The 23,968-nt window shown below is 36.9% G+C and overlaps 1 protein-coding gene across 7 annotated transcripts in view; it reads left to right on the top strand.

The window, feature by feature from the left end:
- Ipo11 (importin 11) overlaps positions 1 to 23,968 on the top strand; it is a 154,687-nt gene that overhangs the window by 76,190 nt on the left and 54,529 nt on the right. For all 7 annotated transcript variants that reach the window (XR_013105081.1, XM_034523467.2, XM_034523470.2 and 4 more), the window contains 4 exons: positions 345 to 425; positions 8,195 to 8,290; positions 9,068 to 9,181; positions 19,776 to 19,897. Coding sequence is in view for 6 of the 7 variants with exons in the window: in XM_034523467.2 (XP_034379358.1) it covers positions 345 to 425; positions 8,195 to 8,290; positions 9,068 to 9,181; positions 19,776 to 19,897 (413 nt within the window). In the remaining variant the exon portion in view is untranslated. The remainder of the gene's footprint in view (positions 1 to 344; positions 426 to 8,194; positions 8,291 to 9,067; positions 9,182 to 19,775; positions 19,898 to 23,968) is intronic.

Below are 23,968 nucleotides of genomic sequence, written 5' to 3' on the forward strand. Positions count from 1 at the left end.
AAGTACCTTTTCAAAGTTCAGATTTGGTCTGTTACTTTAGTGGGTAGAAATTTTATTTCCTTGTAAGTATTCCCACTGGAGGGAGGGTGAGCTCAGCATCCAGTTCCACTGATACTGAATACAGAAAATGCTCTATACATGTAAATATATACTCAGCAATTAGTGTATCAGTAAACTTACAATATCTTCTTCATTCTTCCTAAGAGGGGGCTTACTTGAAGTTGTTTGTTTAGACCTTTAGTACCAAGTCTTGACCAGAGTGTGAGGCTTTCCAGCTTGAGCTCCATGCCTTTTCAGTGATGCAGCTGTGCTCTTACACATCCTGACCTTTGATTGGATTTCAGACATACGCAGCAGGCTTGTGCCAGTCCTTTTATGAGCTGCTACCAGAGATTACTACAGAAGGTCAAGTTCAAGTTCTCAAGGTAGTGTCATTTTAAATTCATTGTCATGTGTTATTGGTGAGGATGGAGCCTGCTGAGTATGGATGGTTGGAAAAGAGAGAAACTGATACAGTTCTAGAGAGTATTCACTTTGCCTTAAATGCCTCTGTACCAAAGGCATCAAATTTGAATGTGTATACAAGTCACATGGAGGTCTTGTTAAAGTGCACTTTTGGATTTCTAATATTTTTTGTTTTGTTTTGTTTTGTCTTGTTTTTTATAATTTATTTTATAATTTTATAAATATAATAGTTATAAATATAGTTTTTATGTGCCTTGTTGATTTGACTGCATGTATGTCTGAATGAGGGCGTCAGATCCCCTGGAACAGGAATTACAGACAATTGTGAGCTGTCACTGGGTGTTAGAATTGAACCTGGGTCCTCTGGAAGAGCTGCCCATGCTCTTAACCGATGAACCATCTTTCCAGCCCTCTTCTAATATAATTGTAGCTAATTGGAATAATGTCTATTCTAAAACCTTATTGGATAGAAATGAATTAAAATCTTTTTATCAACTTGTCCTAAACCTAACAACATTTGATATATCTTAAGTTTTCAGTTGTTGTTTTGATAGTGTTCTAGGTATCAAGCCTGTATCTTCACACATGGGAGGCAAGCCAATGAGCTACACCCTCACCATGGCAGCCTGCCTCCCAGACAGACACTCAGATGTTAGTCTCCATATGATACGCAGCAATAGTCACCACTCTTCTATTGAGGACAGATAGCCTTGTCAGTTTGTTAGTCCGAATTTGTATCCTAATCAGTGTTTCTATTCCTGCACAAAACATCATGACCAAGATGCAAGTTGGGGAGGAAAGGGTTTATTCAGCTTACACTTCCAAATTGCTTGTCATCACTAGAGGAGATCAGGTCTTGAACTCAAGCAGATTAAGATATAGGAGCTGATGCAGAGGCCATGGAGGGATGTTACTTACTGGCTTGCTTCCCCTGGCTTGCTCAGCTTGCTTTCTTATAGAACCCAAGACTACCAGCCCAGGGGTGGCACCACCCACAAGGGGCCTTCCCCCCTTGATCACTAATTGAGAAAATGCCTTACAGCTGGGTCTCATGGAGGCAACTCCTCAAGGGAGGCTCCTTTCTCTGTGATAACTTCAGGTTGTGTCAAGGTAACACAAAACCAGTCAGTACAGTTTTAACTCTAGTAAGCTATTGAAGTTAGGGTGCTGAATTTGTTGGGATCATGTATAGTTAAGAACAGTAGCCTGTAAATTGCATGTATTATCTTTATATGACCTTCTATGAAAGAAATATTATAACATGAATGTAATAGCTCACCTGTAAACATAAATGTATTACTATATTACACTATATCATAATATATATGTATATACACATATGTATCAATATTTTACATACGGAGTTTGAAAGCTATAGCTGTTAAATTTCTTAGCTGTGTTCTATGTCAAATAAGAGAATTAAATTCTGGCTAGACAAAGTTTTTTAAAACTATTTTTTATTTGTTTTGTTTTGTTTCTTAGACTGGGTCTCACTATGTAGCTCTGGCTATCTTAGAACTGGTCTCAAACACACAAAGATCCACCTACCTCACTCTGTCTCCCAAGTGCTGGAATTAAAGGCTTGCTCTATTATGCCCGGCAAAGTCTTTTTATCTTGACAATTATATTTTTTTAGGAAAACTATGGCATTGTTTTTATCTTCAAGGTGGGTTTTCTACCAATGGAACTCACTATAAAAATGTTTATTTCCTATCAACCAATACATAGAGCTGCTATGGATTTAATAGGAATAATAACTAGTTATCACTCTGTGTGTATTGTCTGTTCTTGGGTAGACACACATTTAAATTCTAGATATTTATGTAAGTGTATTTATGGTTGGTTTGACTTTTAAGTTGGTCATATTTGGTATTATTTGTTAATATATTCGGTCATTTACCCTGTGGGTCAGGAATTAGACATTTTTCCTGGAAGTAGTTGAGTAAATGCTTTAGTCTATGGACCATTTAGTTTGTTATTTCAAATATTCGTTATTGATATTGTCTGTGAGTTATCACTTTTAGAGAAAATTGTCATATTATCTTAATAATATCTATATATTTTAAGATCTTTCCTCTACTAGACTCCTCTGTTAGTCAGCAAGTTTCTCCATTATCCAAAGTTCAAAGTTAGTATGTGCTATATTGTTTCAGATTTTAATGGCATGGTATTGATGGTTTTTATGTTAAAGATTTAGGTTCAGTATCAAACACTGGATATTGACCTATTTCTTAGATACTCACCCTGTCCTACTACTTAAAAGTTTCTTGGTTATATTTGGGGCTTGGGTTTCATTGTTTTTTTTTTGTTTTTTTTTTTTTTTTTTTTTTGTACATATGTACATAAGTGTATGTGTATGTATTTTGTATGTGTGCAGGGGACAGGCCTATCAGAGGACAGCTTGTTTGAGTTCCTTGTACCATTTTTGATCCAGGAAATTGAACTGTCGCTAAAAACACCTTTCCCCACCAAGCTATGCAGTAACTTGTTACATAGTACCTGAAGTCAAAACAGTGTTAATTATATTCAGTATAAGCTAAGTGATTATGACAAAATCTTCTCACTTACATTTAAACACTTTCCAAACCAAACTTGAATTGAAAGTTGTTTGGGTTTTTGTTTGTTTGTTCGTTTGTTTGTTTGCTTTTAGTAAAGCTTTTTTTGCAATGTTAGTAGTGAAGTAACTGCTGAAAGCTGACTTACGAATTATTTGGTGTGGGCATTGTAAAACTTCAGTAAGGAAGATTTTAGGGAGTTCTAAGAAATAGTGCTTTTTTTTGCACTTTTATGAAATAGAGGGAAGGAGGCATGGCTATAGGGTAGCATAGCCCATGGCTAGATCAGAACATAGGCCTTAGTACCTCAGAGCTAGGTGCACTGAGCAAGGTACTGCCTTCTCATTTCTGTCTGGAAAACAAGAGGAATTTTACCAAGTTTCTAGGGCAAAGAATGGAGTGTGTGTGTGTGTGTGTGTGTGTGTGTGTGCGTGTAAAAGTTAAAACACTGCCTAAGGTGTAATAACCTGGTATAAAAGTTGACTATTTTAATCTAATTACAAAGTTGTCTCATTTTATAGTCAGACTTTGGCAAAAACAAAACAAAACAAAAAACCCAAAAACAAAACAAAACAACCAAACCAACCCCCAAAACAAAACAAAACAAAACAAAAAAACTGGTTAGATACACTTATAGACTAATTTCTTTGGTTGCTAGATTTTTGGCTTTAGAAAAACAATCCAAATAAAATGGTTTTCCTACATGATTTCTTTTAAATAAATGTTTTTTGAAAATAAGCATTCTGGTTGAAATGGCTCAGCAGATGATGCCCCTGGCTACCAAACCTGATGGCCTGAATTGGACCCAAAACCCCCATGATGGGAGGGGAGAACCAGCTCCCAAAGGTTGGCCTCTCACCTCCACATATGTGCTATTGTGTGTGTATGCACTCTTGTGTGCAAGTGCATGCACTTACATACACGCACAGTGAGGAAGTAAATCAATAAATGAAGAATTACACAAAAATGTCTCTTGAGTAAATTTGCTTTTTAAGACAAGGCTAATAATATAGGAGTAGCATTATTAACAATTGTGTGTCTAAGCTGGTTATTTTAAATTAATTATATTTGTTTATTGATTTTGAGAATAATACAATCTTTTAAAAAGGTTGTTATGGAGAATTTCAAACATAAGTACTATATACTAGCTTCATAATTTTAATAACAAATCAGTTTCTTTTTCATTGTGCTTAAAATGGAAGCAGTGACGCCATCTGTCTGCTTCACTTGTAATTTTATGCTTTTTTTTCATTGAATGAATCCATGCATATAGTTATCATCCAAATATGGTAAAATTTTATAACATTTTATACAAAATAGATTAAAAAAGTGTAGTGCCCAAAGTAGATCATTAATAGATTGTAAACGCTTGAGTTTAATATTGAGGACTTGATAATATGTGCTTAAGGCAGTCGGAAAGAAAGCATTGCCATAGGTGAACCTTTGTTTGAAGTCACAGAAATGGGTTTATTTAATTAGTGGATATTGAGTACTAGGAATGTACTGCTAACACTAGTAAATCTTTTGAGTTTGTGATGTAAAGGCATGTTTTAAGAATGGTGTGTTTATTTTATACTTTCATTTATAGTCTGAGAGAACTCTTATAGTTCTAGTATAGCTCCTAACATTAGCTTCTTTCATTTTCAGTATCTTCTAGATTATGTTTCTTAATACAACAGGGTATATACCAGTCAATATATTTTTGGCTAAGCATAACTATTATAGTAATTTCTGTTAGTGCTTGCAAGTAACTTCTTTGTTCTTTGATGCATAAAATTTCAGTTTTACGAAAATTGAACAAAGAGACCAGCATAACTGTTTCAGGAGTCAATATTTTAGAGCAAAACTAGAGTTGACTCTTTGACTCAGTACAGGTTATTTACATGGGCACAGTAATTCTAAAAATAATTAAATATAAATTCTTAGCATTAATTTGAGATGCATTTGTACATATGTACCATTTTGAGTTTGGAAATTCTCATTTTTCACAGCCATATTCATATGCATTATTAAACCAACCTTCTTTCCTTCATTATGATAAGGCTTAAAATGAATTGACTATTTTTGACTAATTCTATAATAACAGGTGACACCATTATTTACTAGTAAGCTAGTAAATATTGGAGTCATGATGTAAGCCTAAACATTCTGCTATTAAGAGCCACAGTCAGTAATTTTTTATTGAATGTAAGGCTAAATCAAGAATGTTGTCTTAGGAGGAAGTTAAAAACTTACATTTTTTGGTTTAAAAGAAGTCTATTGTAGGTTTATCTTGAAAATAAGATTAAAAACTAGAATGCAACAAGTTTTATTTGTATTGGCACATTGCTGGCTAAACAAAGAAGAGGCGTATTCAACCATGAGTGAAGTCCTTTGCTAGTTTCCAATGAAGAAACCGCCATAGTTTTACAGTGATTTAAAGTATAAGGCAATAGCATTGTCCACAATATTCATCTCTTTAAAGAAAAAAGGAAATGAAGCAGTAAACCAAATTCATAAAAGTATTTATCAAGCAGGAAATGGAAGAGAACTTGGAAGCTAGAGTTTAGATTGGTATACATGATTTAAGTAGTAAAGGGCTAATCCTAGTACTGTGAAAACACAATAAAAACAAATCAAAAATTAAAAGCTAAAATTAAAATTAATAAAAAAATTTTAAAAGAAACTTTATTTTAAGAGAAACTATATGTATTTATTGTGCTATTGTGGTAGTCACCTAAGAATACTTTGTTACATAGTACATAGTAAATACAGTGGGTCATAACATAAAAACCAAAAGAAAGAAAGCAATCAAATTGATATTTTATAATGCTGCTGCTTATAATAATGCTGGCATTATCATTTTATAATTCAAAAGTTTGTGACTGTGTCTGTATATATAGATATGTATAGTGGAAATAAGATTAATAAGGTCTGTAATTTTCATTATGAGAAATATAGGATAGTTCCATGTGATTTCCCACATATCTATTTCAAATTCAACATGTCAGAGCACATGTCATGGTTCCACAGTTCTATTCAAACACGGGACAGGAAAAATATAAGAATTTTAAAGTCAAATAATGACATTTTTCTATATAATATTTGTTGTTTTGTTTTTGCAACACAGTCTCACTGTATAGCCCTAGTTGGACTGGAATTGGTTATGTAGAGCAGGCTGACCTTGAACTCCCAGCCAGAGCTGCCTGCCTTTGCATTCTGACTGCTGGGATTAAGGGTGTGTACCAGCCTGCCTAGCACTCTACAAAACACTTTAAGACACTTGTTTCTCTACCTGTGGTTTTTGAACTTAATTTCAAATATTTAGCCTTGAAGTATTTATTGATAACTTGTACAACACAGACTATAGTTTACCGATGAAGGCAACATACAAATGATAGTGTTGATTATATATGTGTAATATATATGTGAATGATTTATATGTAAAAGTCTAATACTCTAAACATACATAGGAAAATTTGTTTCTTCTCATATAGAAGACTATGATACTTCTCATTCTGTTAATTCTCCAAAACAAAGGTAAAGTGATTGCTATGGGTCCCTTGAGTTAACTTGAATGAGTATTAAAGGATATAATTTAGTCACCTAGATAGAAAAGGCTTCTTTACACAGCCTTCATCAGCCACACCTTGCCAGACATTTCTTCTTCTTTAGGGATAACCACTGGTGTTGCTTATAGCTAACTATTTTTTGTATTTCATGTCTGGAAACAATGTTTGGACTATCCTCTCCTGAGTTGCTAGTGCTAGGAGATATTTAGGATGACTACTTTTCACCTCCATTCTTGTTAGATCGGTATGTAGTGTCTATGACTTTTGCTTTCCTGCTCAAAATGAAATGGGCAATTAACTGTGACTATTGTGACCATTGGCTTTTTCTTTTCTAGTTTTTAAAGATTTATTTATGTTATATATGTAAGTACACTGTCGTTGTCTTCAGACACACCAGAAGAGGACATCAGATCTCATTACAGATGGCTGTGAGCCACCATGTGGTTGCTGGGAATTGAACTCAGACCTCTGGAAGAGCAGTCAGTGCTCTTAACCGCTGAGCCATCTCTCCAGCTTCCCACTGGCTTTTTCTTCCAAGACCTTCCTCTTTCAAAGCTGTGGCCCTTTTTACTTTATGTTTTCTGAAATTTGACAGTGGTTTGCCTGAGCATGGTTTTTTGTTTGTTTGTTTTAAATTCTGTGCATCACTGAGGAGTTCCTTTTGTTTTACACTCATTTCTATTTTCTACATTCACTGCTCTTCCTTTGGGGTGAAGGCCAGTGGTCCAGATACTAAGACCCGAGTGTATCTGGCACTTGGTGTTCAGTAGACTTTACCCCAGCATTCTTGTCTTCTTCCTTTTCAGTCTTCATTGTCTTTCACCTTGTTTTTAGCTTCTTTTTTCTCCTTCCTGAAGGTGTACGGTTCTGCTCTTTCCTCTGGTTTTAAGTGAAGAGTGTTATATGAGGTGACTTAAGGTGTTTCTCAGCCCCTCGGGTTTCAGCTTTGTCTGGTCTGATCAGTCACTAAGGTGAAATATATATGGTACATTCCCTCTCCTAATAATTTATTGATATACCTAACTGTGGATTCATTCTTAACATTCATTCTTGGTTTTGTGGCCAGTTTTTCCAGTCATAAAAGCAGTGCTTTTGTTGGTTGTGATGAAATATGTGTGTAATTCTAACACTCAGAAGACAGGCAGGATCAATAATATGAGGGCTTTGTGGACTACATAGGAAGACCCTGTCTTACACTGGAGAAAACAAAAACAAACCAATCAAAGCAAAACATAATAAAGTCAAAATCACCACAGAAGAATGCTCGAGATGCTCTTTGCTGCTTCTGTTCGTGGGGCATTTTAAGGATGCTTGTTTATATTGCAAAGGCCAGAACTTCATAAACTGCATGTACCTGGATTATCACAGTATGATTAAATGTGATGGCAAAGTATATATCTGTACCTAAATATTATATATTTTATATCAGCTTACAGGTTATTAAAAATACAGTATTTTGTGAAAATGTGTCTAGTGCCAGAATATTGCATATCTCAGTAATTTACATATGCTTTCGAGGTTGGTCTGTGTTACTTAATTTATTGCCTTGTTTACTAATCTGTGTTTTGTGTGAAACAATGAATTGCACTGTTGAGTATTATCATATGTCTTTCTGGGATTTAGGTTGTGGAAAATGCCCTTAAAGTGAATCCAGTATTAGGCCCACAGATGTTTCAACGAATTCTACCCTATGTTTTCAGAGGTGTTATTGAAGGCGAGGTAAGATTCTCTTGAGCTTCTGTGGAAAGCATTGGACTCCAGATCCTGCCTTTAATTACTCTTTTGCATTTGAAAAACTATGCCTTTTTGTCATTGATAATTGTGAAATGAAAGCTTTATTATTTGGATCATATTTATTTGAGTAAATTTTGAGGATAATAACATAATTTGCTGTGTTTCCTCCTGTAAAAACTAGTTTTCTTTGTGTCTGTTGTGGGTAGGGCGGGTGTTGGTGCATACGTGTTTTTGTGTGCACATGGAGGCCAGAGGCGGTGTTGTGCCTTTTCCTAATTACTCTCCACTTTATTTTTTAAGGTAGGGTTAGTGGCTTTCTCTCTCTTTCTCCCTCTCCCTCTCTCTCCCCCTCCTCCCTCCCCTTCTCCCTCTCCTGCCCCGCCCCCTTCACCTTGAAGTTTGCCATTTGGCTAGACTGTATGAACAAGTCCCCGTCTTTATGCTTAGACAGCAGATACTTTACCCAGCGAACCATCTCTCTACTCCCTAGCTTCAGCTCCTAATTTGTGTAGCAATAAGTAGTACCGATATAAACACATAATACACATAGAGTTGTTTAGAAACTTTGTAAGAATTCAAGAAATATTGACAGATTATACTACATAGAGCAACACAAAGATAATTGTTGTTTTATGTCCCTGAAGGAAAATGTTATTTGATAACTAAATGTTGATACTATATCATTGATTTTTTTTAAAAATTTTAATCATTTATAGTTGTACCTTAACACAATTTTACATGCCCTGTATTTTAATTGTGCAGAGGTATCCAGTAGTGATGTCCATCTATCTTGCTGTTATGGGTCGAGTCTTACTACAGAATACCAGTTTCTTTTCTTCACTTCTTAATGAGATGGGACATGAGTTTAATCAGGAGGTAAGAGTCTGCATGCTTAAATTTAAGGAAGTCTATGGCCATATATGTATGTGTGTATGTATGTGTATATATACACATACATACACACATATACATATGTGATAGTTGATGAAATAGTGAATCCTTATATAAGTTCTTTTAAAGCATTGAAGTCTTTACATTATAAATTTTTTAACAATATGGATTTTACCTGTTGCCTGGGGTTGAAATAAGAACAGTGGGACTAGAGAGATGTTTCAGCAGTTAAGAGAACTGTCTGCTCTTCCAGAGGTCCTGATTTCAATTCCCAGCAACTCACAACCATCTGTAATGGGATCCAGTGCCCTCTTCTGGTGTGTCCAAAGACAGCAACAGTGTTCTTATATACATAAAATAAATAACTCTTTAAAAAAAAAAAAAAGTAAGAACAGTGGTCTTGTAAATAGCAGGTAAAAAGTCTTGTAGTTTGTTCTCATCCAAAATTAGTAATTTAATCTTTATTTAGCTTTAGAATAGAATTTTGATTTATTTATGTCTATAGTTTTTCTTTATTAATTCATAATCTCAAACAGAAAACTTTGCATATATTTATGAGCTATTGTATTTTATTTCTGTAATGAATTTAATTTAAAACCATGGATCGAGGACATTTCTGTTCTCATTATAATGGAAGGTGACTTTTGAAACAGCATAAGTGTATTTAAAAATCAGTTGTGTGACCAAATAGCATATGTAATATTCTGTAAGAATTTGGTGTTTTCAGTCCATGTATTTAGACTGCAGGGAGACAATGATGCAGTCTGTGACCTATGATGGAAATAAATCTGTTTTAGGAGACCTAGGGTAAATGAGTGCAAAGTTTACTATGGAGAATTAAACCACAAATTTGAGATCCTAGCCTTTGTTTCAGTGAATTGCTAGAAGAAATTTGTTTTCATTAGTCTGTTGTTTTTAACCAGGATAAGAATTATTTAAAAGTTTGTTCAGTTTAATTCAGCAAAGTTTTTTGAGTGATTCTAGCAATATATTTCCACAGCATAAATTTTATGTTAAAACACATAAAATTTAAATCTACAAAAACTCAATGATAACATTTGTCTTCCTATTTCATCTATGAGAACTATCAGAGAGCTGGTGAGAGTCCATCCTGTGAGTATATGGGCCAGTTGGAGTGCAGAGCCCATTGCTCTGTCTCAGTCTGATGTCCCAGGGGGACAGTCTTCAGCTCTCACTCATCCCATGCATGGCAGACAGCCCTCACTAGGCACCGGACAGAGTCCACTAGAAAGCTCCGAGTCTCTTTTAAGGAGAAAAGTACTTAAATACTTTAATAATATAAGCATTGTGCTAGAAATACAACCGATATACTACAGAAACAGAAAAGCTATCAACTACATTAACAAAACAGCAAAAAAATAAAATGACCTGTAGTTCTGTATATTGGATCTGGTTAAATTCAAATATATTTTAGTAAGATATTAAGTGATTTAAGTGTAATTAAACCATAGATAGTTCTGAGCTTTTTAAAAAGCTTTAAAATATTAAACATTAAAATTACAGTTCTTATTGAACAGTTAAAATAACCTAGCTTTAGTTCCCATATAATCAAATCACCATGTAAGACCTATCCCATTCACCTTTTGTAACTTTGAAAGCAAATACTTTTTAAACTTAAGAGTTTTTAAGTATTATTATGGAAACAATGTACTGTTTTTTATCTTTAGCTTCCTCCAGTCTTAATTTTCCTTTCTTTGTTTCCCAGTTTTGTACTTTTCTTTTTTAAAATTTGAATTTTTAAAATTTTTGTTGTTTTTAATTTTGTTTACATATGTGTGGTTTTGTCCACTTATGTGTACTGAACACAGAGGTCAGAGGCCTCCCTAGAGCTAGAGTACCAAGTAGTTGCCAGCTGCCTTACTGTGGGTCCTGGGAATCAAACTCATGGCCTCTGAAATAACAGAATGGCCTGTGTGCTTGCTTACTGAACCATCTGTCCAGCCCTGAATTTTATTGTTTGAGTTTTAACTCTGTGTGTATGTGTGTGTGTGTATGCACACGTGTGTGTATGTTTTCTTTTGTACAGTTTATTTTGGAGGGACAGTCAGCCACAATTGAGGTTCAGTCTGATGTCTGACCCCTTTAAAATCTCTTGGTGTATAAGCACCTGGTCTGCTTGGATGTTACGATTCCCTCACGGCATTTTATCAACAATAGCACTGCTGGAACTGTCCTTGGCCCTTCTTTACATAGGAACAGGAAATGTGGCCTTGGCCTTATCTGTACTGTTGACAGGTCGGCTATTTATTTATTTATTTATTTATTACCAGAAGTTGTAGTAGAAATGTAAAAGGAATAATTTGGGATTTCCATCTTTAGACTATTTAAGTGACTGGCTTAAATACTTAAACTTCTGGATTGTTCTAAGAACCAGATGGTATGAAACCTCTTCAGGGTATTTTATTTTGGAGTTATATTTGAGTTTTAAGTAATAATGGGTGTTTGCTTACAAAAACAGTTTACTGTAATCTAGTCCTTTAGTCTTTTAATCTCTTCTTGTATTCCCTTTAGGACCCCATGATCCTAGCCATTCACTGTTTTACTTTGCAGTTTCTTGAAAGTACCTTTCTCTCCGGTGCTGCAGAATCCTTTCATAGTGTGTTACCCTTTACCCAGAGCACCCCAGCCTCCCATTTTTCTTTGATTTCTTATCACTTTTATTTTAGCCTAAAAATTATATTTTCTGGGAATCTGCTCCAATGTCCTAGTGAGCTTTGGTTTTGCTCACTTGTTCAGTAATTTTGGGAGCAATATGTTTATCATCAAGGCGAGTGAAGTACCAAGCATGAATACTTTCTAAAACTTTGTGTCCTCTACCCCTTGAGTGCTCATCCTAATTCTGGGCCTGCTCCTGTCTAATGACTGAGCTGTGGCCTGGGTGCCAGGCACAGTCTTGGGTTTTATAAAGGCCATGGAATAAGAAGAGGTTTTACATTTTGTCAGTTCAAAAAATAAAAACAATGGTAATGTATACTGACATGAAGATTACAGTTTTTTGTAGGAGGACAAATGGCATGTCATTTGTTTACATTTGTTTATGGGTGATATGGGACTGAGTAATTGTTACTGAGACTATAAGGCCAACAAAGCTGAAATACCTGATACCTGACCCTTTACTACAAAACCTTGCTGACTCCTCTAGCCCAGCTGCTTATTGAGTAAGTTCCCTGCTGCTCAGATTACTTTTCAGTGTTGCTGTTTATTAAATATTTTTATAATAAATGAAATGTGTTTTAAATAAAATTACATTGAAGTATTTAGTTTTGCTGATTTAATTTTTATTTCAACTGTCTATATCATTGTAGCCTTTGTTTTTATCAATTATGTTTTTATCTTTTCATTTTTTTGGTTTGTTTTCGAGATAGTATCTTGCTCTGTAGACTAGGCTGCCCTTGAACTCATTTGTAGGCTAGACTAGACCCAAATTCGCAATCATTCTACTGCCTCAACCTCTCAAGTACTGGATTATGGGCGGAGGCCACTACACTTAGCTTATTAGTAACATTTTAATAATAAAACTCCATAGTTACTTTTATAATGGCTGTGATTTGCTTTTTAAATTTTGCTTACCATATTATTAGTTTTAGTAAAATTTCATATAGCATCTGTACCATTTATTTTAAATTAAATATAAATTGAAGACTTGGTGGTATAAATTAGATTGTCATGTTCCAAGTATAAACTAAACTGACTTGATCAAGTGTCATAGTAATAATATTACAATACCTCTAAACCTAAAGGTGTATCACCTCTTCTACTTATTTAGTAATTAGGCTTAAATAATGTCATATTGATTTATGTCCTAATATACCTTAGTAATTATTAAAAATAATATACAGGGCCTAGAGAGACTTGTTAGAGGTGAAGAGTACAGACTGCTCTTGCTGAGGACCTGAGTACGTTTCCAGTCCCCACACTGACAGCTCACAGCTGCCTGTAACTCCAGCTCTGGGGAATCTGGTGCCCTTTTCTGGCTTCCCTGAGTACCTGCTTATGTGTACAGAAACCCCAGCACAGATGCCCTCATGTACACATAATTTAAAAATCTTTAAAAATGCATAGAAATCTAAAGTCATTTTTATTTCATTTTAAATGGCACAATTACTGACAAATAAATTGTATTTGTCTGTTGGACAAGACTCAAATTCTTAAATCATGATATTGCATTAGACATATGTGACAGCACCAGCGCTGCCACAGTACTGAGCTTGGGTGTAGACCTGGGGGGGATTAAAGGAAGACACAGACTCAAGTCATTCGATATACGAGAATGCAAAGCTTTTACTGAGCAGGTTCAATATATACACCAAGCCAGGGAAGGAAGATCACCAACAGGAACTCAACTGGGGGGCAATGGGATGTCAAGTGAAAATTCCCTTCCTGGGGCACCATGCCTACCTCAGGATGTTTTGATCTTAGAAAATCCACAGAATGTTACTTAGTAGATAGCAGCACATGGAAAGTCTCAGCCAGGGCATAGCAGCCCTTCAGGGTCCTACAGGTCCCCTGTTTTTATTTATAGGCGAATAGCATTTGTCTTAGGTCACCTTCCCTCAATACCAATTACCCATCATTGGGAATCCCTGCCAGCCTCAGGGCTTCTGTCTTAGGTAGGTAAGGACTGCAAAGGAGTTGCCTGTCATTGACTAACTATTCTCGACTAACTATTCTTGGTAAAGGCTGAGCCAAACCTGGGCAGAAGGTTTTTCTCGTGCCAGCAACATGAGCACCTGCTTAGTAATTGCCTGGGACTGGATCTGCTGTCTGTGAAAGTGGCAGAGAAATATCAATCCTGCTGTGGCTGCCCCAAAGGCTAGGACTCCCAAAGACAAAGATCTCTAGCCCATCCTTTAAGGAGCCTTCTGGCCAGTTTGAGTCCTGCTAAAACTTCTCTCCATAGAGAGGCTGCACATAAGTATCATTAATCTTCTGAATATAAATAGATAACTGATGAGTAACATTAAGAAATTGTTGGTTTCTCAAAATTAGCTGCAGCTTTTCCAGTAGTCTCATTGGTGGAAACTATGACAGGCCAGGTCGAGCTACTTATCCCCATTGACATTAGAATTGGGGGGCTCTTCACAAGGCTCCAGTAGATCTCCACCTGGGCAAGGCTCCATAGTGACAGGGCGTACACAACACTCAGGAATCCAAACAGGACCTTCAGCATCTTTAGGAAAAACACAAACAGAAACTCTTACCCTGACTAACACAGGTTCAGGGCCTTTCCATACACCTGATGACAATTCTTTTCATTTCACTAAGCTCAGTGCCTTCTGGGCTTGTTTCCAATGTCTGTCTGCTGCAGACAATGCTTCCTTATCCACTAATAATTTTTTTTTTTTTTTTGGTTTTTTTGAGACAGGGTTTCTCTGTGTAGTCCTGGCTGTCCTGGAACTCACTTTGTAGACCAGGCTGGCCTCGAACTCAGAAATCCACCTGCCTCTGCCTCCCAAGTGCTGGGATTAAAGTCGTGCGCCACCACCGCCTGGCAAAAAATTTAAAATATATAAAATAAAGGATAATCTTGCATGAGGTGAGGTAAACTCCTCCTTTTTTTGTTTTGTTGTTGTTGTTTTTTCCAAGATAAAAATTTCAAAGTTAAGTGTGCTCTTTCCACTATAGTCTGGCTTTGTGGATTATAAGGAACCCTAGTCTTAAGGGTAATATTATATTCATCACAAAATTTATTAAAGGACACACTACCATTGGCTGGGCCATTATCAGTCTTTATTTGGTGGGGAACCCCAAAATAGGCAAATGTCTGCAGGCAATGGTTCTTAACATCTTTTATTTTTAATCCACTGTGAGCTGAGGCAAAAATCATACCAGAATAGGTGTCAATGGTAACATGAACTAAGTGTAATTTTCCAAATAAGGGAACATATGTAACATCTATTTGCCAAATATCATTGGGTGCAAGACCTCGGGAATTCACTCCCAAATTAGGGGAGGAGATAAAGTGAGCACAGTGAGGGCAGTGAGTAACGATTTGAACAGCCTGTTCTCTGTTGGTATTACAATGAAATTTCATGGAATTTGCATTAAGATGAAATTTATTATACATAGCAACAACCTTATCATAATTAGTGACTAAATTTAAGGCAAGCAATATTTGTTTGGTGTGAAAATCAGCCTCACTATTACCACCTTGGGCCAAGGGGCCTGGCAACAATAAATGTCCCCGAATGTGACCCACAAACACAGGCAAAGTTTGCTGCCATAAAAGAGGTTGCACCTGCAATAGGCAAGAGCAAATCAAAGACACAGGTGCCACATAAGATGTAGTCCCCAAGGGTTCCATAATTTGAGAAACATATAAACTGTCAGTATATATGTTGCAAGCTTCATTTGGGAAAAAAAATAGTGCCAGTTGTACGGCCTTTAGCTCTGCTAATTGTTCAGAGCAATTGGTCATCTGTAAGGTCTCAACTCTACCTTGGGAAACAACTGCAGCCCTACCATTGGAGGATCCATCAGTAGATACTAGGCGAACCTGGTTCAAGGGCTGATTGAAAATAATTTTTGGAAAAACCACCAGGTGGAACTTAAAAAACTGACACAACTTATTATCTGGATAATGATTATCAAATTGGCTATTAATGTTACAAGCAAACAAGGCCCAATCAACACAACTTTGTGATAAAATTTGGATCTGATCTTTATTATAAGGGGTAATAAACATGTCTGGTTCTTTACCAAATGTTTGTAGGCTTACTTTATGGGCTTTAAACAAAAAGGAAACTACTGCTTGTGGGTAAGATAAAACAATCTTGGAAGGTGAAGCTTGCAAATCAAATAGGGCCTTCCTGCCAAAAGGTACCCGTTGGAGAATGTTTTGGGGCAAAACTCACAAATAACAGTTTCCTTGAATAGTCTACATAATTTAAATGAGCTTGTTCAAGAACTTCCTGTCCCATTTTAAAGCATTCCCTAGCCTCTTCATTTAATTGTCTGGGGGAAGTGGGTGATGCATCTTCCTTAAGAATATCAAAATGAGGTTTTAACTGTCCTGTGCTTGATTGTAAGGAAGGTCTCAACCAATTTATGTCTCCTAACAATGTTTGATAATCATTTAAAGTTCTCAGAGTATCTATTCTAATCTGTAACTTCTGAGGATGACTCCTCATTTGTAATAATTTATGTCCTTCCTCATTTCATCATTTTAAGATCTTACTGCTCTTGAGGGTTATGGCAGCTGTCCCTACTCCTTGTAAGGTGGAAGAGGATCTATCCAGGGGCCAGCTACTAGCCCAAGATGTTTTAGATATCACAGTAGTATCTGCACCAGTATCCAGAATTCCTTGCATAGGCTTTCCATCAACCCAAAGGGTAAGGGTAGGGCAGTCCTCGAGGGTGCAAACCCAGAAGGAGGCAGTCCCTGTGGATCCAAATCCTTCACCACCTGTAATATCCTTAATTGTAGCATGTTTAGTGGGCAACTGCGACAAGAGAACTAGCTGAGCTAGTATCTAGTATCTCCCTGGGGAGTAACCACAACTCCCCTAGCCACAGTAACCATAATTTTAATTTCTCCAGCATAATCCGAGTCTGTCCTTCCCGGAAAGATCCTAATTCCCTTCAGCAAGGCACTGCTGCATCCTAGGAGAAGGCCTACACTCCCTGAAGGGATGGGGCCATACACTCCAGTACCCAATGCTTGAGGGCCCATTTGAGGTGTTAATACTGCTCTGGCGGAGGAGTAGAGGTCCAATCCTGTGCTTCCAGGGTTACCTCTGACAAGGTCTTTGACATATAGGGGTTGTTTTGAGGCACAAACGGAACTGGAGTAGGAGTAATAGTGGTATTCATGCCTCCGTACACTTTGGTTTGTGGGCCCCGGAGTGGCCCACTGCCTGTTTCCCCAGGCGGCCATCAGCGTCTGATTTTGACTTGCATTCATTACCACAATGATGGCCTTTTCGGCATCGAGGGCACAGGCCAGGACCCGTAATCCCCTTGTTCCCTGGACAGTCCCTCTTAAAATGTCCAACTTGGCCACATCCAAAGCAAGTTTTATTCTTGCGAGATCCTTTTTGCATTGCAGCTGCAAATACTTGTCCCATAATAAAATTTCCATCAATTTCTTTGCAAGCTCTAACTAATGTAATCATCTAAGGTTTTTGATCTATGTGGTCTAATGACTTTTTTGCACCATTTATTAGCATTTTCAAAGGCTGTTTTACTATGGGCATAGAGGTATCAGTGTCCCCAAACAAGTTTTCTGCTAACTGGAATAGTCTATTCACAAAATCTTGGAAGGGCTGAGAGGGTCCCTGGACCACCTTAGATAGCTGGCCTCCAGCTGCCTTATTAGGCAAGGCTTTCCAGGCTCTAATGGCTGCAGTGGCAATTTGGGCATAAATGGCAGGATCATAGTGAATCTGCTGATGGAGAGCAGCAAAGTGTCCTGATCTGGTCAGATTTCCAGGTTTCTCTGGGGCTGCCCTGCCTGTGCATTTAATGTTGCTAAAGTAACGCATTGCTCCTGATATTCTCCCCTCCACAGTAAATAGTCTCCCCCACTCAACTTCACACAGCACAGTTGTTGCCAATCTCCTGGTGTTAAGTTAAAGGTGCTATAGGACTCAAAATTGCCAAAGTAAAGGGTGCCAAAGCCCCATAGGAGGAAACTGCTTCTTTAAGGCTCTTTAATTCCTTAAAAGACAAAGGCACATGCTGCCTAAGCATTTGCCCTGGGTTATTAAGGTGAGGGACTTCCATTACAGGATAAGCATGATTGGAACCTGCTTTATTAAAAATCACCCCCTTCTTCACTACCCACCAGTCCTTCAGGGAGCATTCATCATATGCCAGAGGAGCAGTGGCCTCCATAGAATCCACAAAAGGGTATTTACTAGGTGGTCGCTCCCCTTTCCAATCTGCTCCCTTTTGGACCTTGCATTTCTTCAGTCTCTCCTTTAAGTAAGCTATTTCCTTTTCTAAAGTTTCTTCCTCATCCTCAGAGCTGGAGCTATTCTCTGCCTCATACAAGGATTTCTTACTTGCATCATCCTGTGCTAATACTTGTAGGAAGGAACTCACAATCCCCATGGCGCGATCAAAACTCACACTCACATAGCACTACTTTCAGTTTGATCCCGCGCCGCTTCTCCAGTACGCTCCACTCGCTGCACCCGCTGGCCCGCTTCTTTCAGCAACAATCCTGTCAGGTTCTCGCTTTCCCAATCTCCATGGGACCTCTACTTGACAGCTCCAGCACTGCCACGGTACTGAGCTCGGGCGTAGGCCTGGGGGATTAAAGGAAGACACAGACTCAAGTCATTCGATACGCGAGAATGCAAAGCTTTTACTGAGCAGGTTCACTATATACACCAAGCCAGGGAAGGAAAACACCAACAGGAACTCAACTGGGGGGCAATGGGATGTCAAGTGAAAATTCCCTTCCTGCGGCACCATGCCTACCTCAGGATGTTTTGATCTTAGAAAATCTCAGCCAGGACATAGCAGCCTTTCGGGGTCCTAAACATATGCACCTTAATTTTCCATTCCACCTGACTTTGGGGCCATACTGTAAGGAAAGGAGTTAAGAGGACATCAGTGTTAGAACTGAGAACTGTGTTGAACAGATGTTGCTCTTTTGATCATTTTAAATATTCTTTGAGTTCATAGACCATCTCAGGTGCAATACATAGTATAGGGAACTCAAATATAAATAGATTTTTAACTAGTAGCTGCCTGTTCACTAGAAATGGTCTAACTACTAACTAAGAAAAATGTAGCTGTCTTAAAGTAGAAAAGAATAAGAATGCACAGTAGATTTTATATGTCCAGATTTGTAAGGTAGGGGTTTGTCATTCACTATTTATTTCCTTAAAGTAGGAGTAGAAACCTAGTTATAAATAAACCTCATAAATAGATCAGTTTTTTTTTTTTTTTAATCTTTACCAGCAAGGGAAAGAGAGAAGGATGTCTACCAAAAGGCAGCTCACTGTGGATGTTACTCAGACCTACAAGCCTTTCTTTCATGTCAGTGTCTACCCTTGTGTTGGAACACATCAGTGAGCGCCTTTGCCTGCCGAGTCTGTTTGCTAATACGTGCATTTAGTTCACCTTCAGTTTCATTGGATTTTATAGCTGTTATAGGAGATGATTTACTTTTTTCCCTCTGAGACGGCAAGCTGGTGCTGTAGCTAGTCTGGTCCTCTGGGAAGAGGTATAGCAAATCAGACTGGCGGATTACAGAACATTGAACAGTAACCATCAATTTGAAAGAAACTCTTCTAAATACAAATATGTGTACTTTTTCAGTACGTCAGGAAGATGGTCTTGATTTATTTACTAAATGATATTACTCAAAATGTCATTGGCTACATACAGTAGTAGTTTTGAATATTCATCTTTGTCTCTCATGATCAATTGTAGTCAGTTTTCGTTTTTTCTTAAATTTCTCTCCAAATCAAAGCTTGTCCCAAGTTTCACAACTTTTGTATTTGTGTACTTGAACTTTAGCCATGTCTTAGGCTTTAGTTGTCAAGAGCACTTACTCATGTTGAAATGAAATTTGTAATATTGTGAGATGTCTCTTTTCTTCCAGATGGACCAGCTTTTAGGAAACGTGATTGAAATGTGGGTTGATCGAATGGACAACATCACACAGCCCGAAAGGAAGAAGCTTTCAGCTTTGGCTTTACTCTCTCTTCTGCCTTCTGATAATAGGTAAGAACATGAAATCTTGATTTCTTTCTTTTTCCTTTTCTGTATTTTTATGTGTATGGGTCTTTTCCCTGCATATGTGTGTTTTTACCATGTGTGTGCTGGGAACCTAGGTCCTCTGGAAGAGCCCTGAGCCAGCTTTCTAGCCCAAAGCTGGTTTCTTTTAAAGCATAACATAGCTTGGCATTGTGTCATACAGCTATAATCTCAACACTCTGGAGGCTAACTAAGGCAGCTGGGTCATAGCAAGAATACCCTAAAGGAAAAAAAAGAGCAAATAATAAAATGATTATTCAGATGTCTGTGAGTGCCCGAGAAGCATGCTTCCCGAGCCCATAGTTTCAGTGGTGAGTACAAACGGTAAGTTCTCGGGTCACCACCCCATCTATAGATGAATAACTTTTTTTCCATGTTTCTTGCTGCAGCCACTCTGCAAAGACCCCCACCTCCACCCCTCTAACACCCACAACCTTAGTTTGAATTTTAAGGACATAAAAGCAGCACTATAGACTTGATACTGTGTGAGAAAGCTGACTTCAATGTAATTAGATCTTTATATTTTAGGGAATTTTCAGAGACTCATTATCTAATGATAAATTAATAACATAAGTCTACTAATTTTTTTTGCTGTTGTTCACTATAATTTCTAATGTTCTTTTTGTTTTAACAGTTTCATAGCTAAAATATTTTACAAATTCTAAACGTTCAGTTTGAATTCTTCTACCTTTTTAAAAGGCGTATTATTTATGTGTAGAGTGTAATATTTCCCTCAGCAGATTTTTTAATGAAAATAATGTGTAGGCTTATTTACATATGCCTTCTTTTAGTGTTTTCAAAGGACTTTTTAAAAAAACTCCTAGGTTAAATCAAAACTATAACTTATAGAAACAATTAATAGTAATCCTTTGGTGTGTCCTCTAAATTGGTAATCCATTTTCCAACGTAAGAAACATTTAGTATGTGTGTTAAGAGTTTCACATAGACATATGACATATGAATTTTTAATTTTATTTGTTTTAACTTTAAGTATGTCCCATTGGGGAGTGGCTAATATAAGCTTGTTGACTGATTTATACAGGGATTAGTAAAGTCACAAAAATGTATGTCTTGCTTTCCTGGAGGAAACACTTTGTGATAAAATTTTTTGGGGTATCAGATATGTCTGTTTTGATTGGTTGTACATTCATCTGTAATTCTCATCGGAAAAACAGTGTATGCAGTGTTAGTATTTGGGAATTTATGTATATACTTTTATAAACTCTTGAAGGTTTGTTTGTTTTTTGTTCAAAGACTGTCTGTAGCCTGGTTGGGTCGATCACACTGTGGGGCCAGGCTGGAACTGAACACAGGTGGTCCTTCTCTTCTGCTTTTTGACTGCTGAAATCCACCACATCTGGACATTTTAGTGATTTTCTCTCTCTCTCTCTCTCTCTCTCTCTCTCTCTTCTTTCTTAAATACATTAGACTTGTAGTATTGTAAGGTAGAAAAGTGGGTTCCAAAGAGTTATATTTTTTTGTACAGTTACGAAAAAGGCACCAAGGATAGATGTTTTATAAAAAGAAACAGGGTCTGATTCACAGTGTAGGAAGCTAGAAGTTCAAAATCTTATAGACCTTCCTTGGTCTCCTGCATCCTGAGTTTTGGTTAGATTAATATGATTGTCCCGAAGTGGATATTCATCATAGTAGACTTAATTCTTTATCTTTAAAAAACTGTATTCATTTTGTTTTTTAAATTACACAGAGGCTATAAGGCCATTTTCATGTGAGTACATAATGTACTTGAAGATATTCCCCCATTTTCATCTTTTGAACTAAAATAAATCTTTTGTAGTATTTTATCGATAAATTCTTAAGTGCAAAAAAAAGATTTTGAGGCAAGATTCACCCGTCTTTTCTTTGTTTTTAGTTTTTGTTTATTTTTTCTTCCTGTCCTTATTTGGCACTGGAATCCTGGGCCTTGCACATGCTAGGTACATGTTCTAACAGTGAGCTACTCTCCTAGCTCTTACTTTTTATAGCAGCTCACTCATGGGTATCTATGTGGTATCCCGAAGGAACTACATTAATTACTTCCAAGGGCAATGTCCCTTATGACCGCATCACCTGCCTCTAGATGCCACTTCTGAGATGCCACCCACCCACGACATTCTTTGTGGAGAGTCATGTTCCAGGCAGACTAGTCCACTTTTGGTGGTAGAACCAGGTTTTATTTAAGTGATTCTGCTGAGCTGTCTCTCCCCAGGAGAAACTTACTTGAAAAGTTTCTGGATTAAATTTGGTTGTTGTTTACTGGTCGAATATTTTGAATGACATGAAAATTGTACATAAGTATATATATTTTGCTGTTTACAAATCCTGATGCTCATGTTCAGATCTTCTATCACTTTTTCACTGTAAATGAGTTATTTAACTTCTTTATATCTGTCTCTTCAACTATGAAGTTAGGCTAATAGTGCATCTTTTAAAGCACTGATGCTGGTGTTGAAACAGTTCATCTAAGAATTTGGTGCATCCTTCCCATATGTTAACTGTGTTATGCAATTCATGTTAAGGAGCTAGTGAAAATTTCTTGTTTTTGTTAATGCTACAGTACCCACTGTATTTATAGTGTGTTATTTATTACAGCTTATGCTGTCGTCTTTATTGTTCAGAATGGAAAATATATATATGCTTAATGTTCATGTGTGAAAATAATTATTGTATTCTGCCAAAAGAAACTTGTTCTTAAATTAGGGTGTGCCTAGTATTATTTCTGCATCTGTAAACTCTTGCTGATGCATGCAATGTCATAGTAATGTTGGATTTGGCATTTATAAAGGCATTATGTATTCTGTTAGATTTTAACAAATTAAATTACTTTGTGTGCCAGTATGTATGCCATGGGAGGTGTGTAGAGAAGAGACGATGGCTTGGGAACCAGTTTTGTCCTTCTACCAAGTAGGTCCTGTGAGCTGAGTGCCGGCCTTGGTAGTGGATGCCTTTACCTGCTGTGCTGTCTCCTTGCCCCAATCTATTGGTTTCTCTGTTCTAGTTGAATTTAAATCAGTTTGTACAGACACAGACAGTTGTTTTCTTTCCATGGGCATTTTGTCTAAAGTCTTCACTTAGTGGTTGTATTTTTATTATTAGAAGTGGTATGTGGCTATTTGAGAAAAAAATTTAATATGAAGAACAAGTTTCTTTTGGTAGAATGCAGTAGTTTTATGCAATTTCTTAAAGGTTATTTATAGTTACTGAAAGAGAATTTTGTAGACTTACCAAGTGACACCCTCGCCCCTGAAACTACTGGTTAAGGCAATACATAGAAACAGTTGAAGTAGATAGGCTATGGAGAAGAAGGAAACCCTCATGCTGTTCTGAGCTTATCTTGTGCATCTTCCCTTTATTTTGAATTTAATAGACTCATCCTTTAACGCTTTCCTATTTGACTTGTAAGGTTTAATTAAAAATTGTGTGCATAGTGTTCCCTCCTTTTTATGTTACTGATAATACTAAAAAAATTAATAAAAGTAAAAAATCAATGGCTAAATAATATGTACAATTATTCAACTATAAACCTATTTATTTATTTATTTATTTATTTGTATGTGGGGGCATGTGTGAGGTAAATATACGTATGTATGTATGTATGTATGTGCGTGCGTGGCACATAAATTGAAGACACAAGACAACTTTTAAGAGTTGGTCTCTCCTTTCACTTTTTTTTTTTTTTTTTTTTTTTTGGTATGCTGTATACTCCAAGCTACCTGGCTTGAAAGCTTCTACATGGTACTCCTGTTCTCATCTCTGTTCTTAGTATAGAAGTGATGAGATTCCAGATGCATACCCCAGCATCTGGCTTCTTTACATGATGCTGGGATCCAACTCAGGTCACCAGGCTTGTATACCAAGTGTTTTTACCTGCTAAGCTGGCTGGCTGGCCCCTAAATCTTTATTTAAGTAAGAAATTACATTAGATTCAGATTGCTTTTCATGCTAAAGTACTTTCCTTACTAATTCAGACATTCATGTAGAGTGAAAATAATTCAGGAACCTCTTTTACTCTTTCTCAACCTTCTCTTCCTCCCTTCC

This window comes from Arvicanthis niloticus, chromosome 19, assembly GCF_011762505.2.
Source record: "Arvicanthis niloticus isolate mArvNil1 chromosome 19, mArvNil1.pat.X, whole genome shotgun sequence".
NCBI lineage: Eukaryota > Metazoa > Chordata > Mammalia > Rodentia > Muridae > Arvicanthis > Arvicanthis niloticus.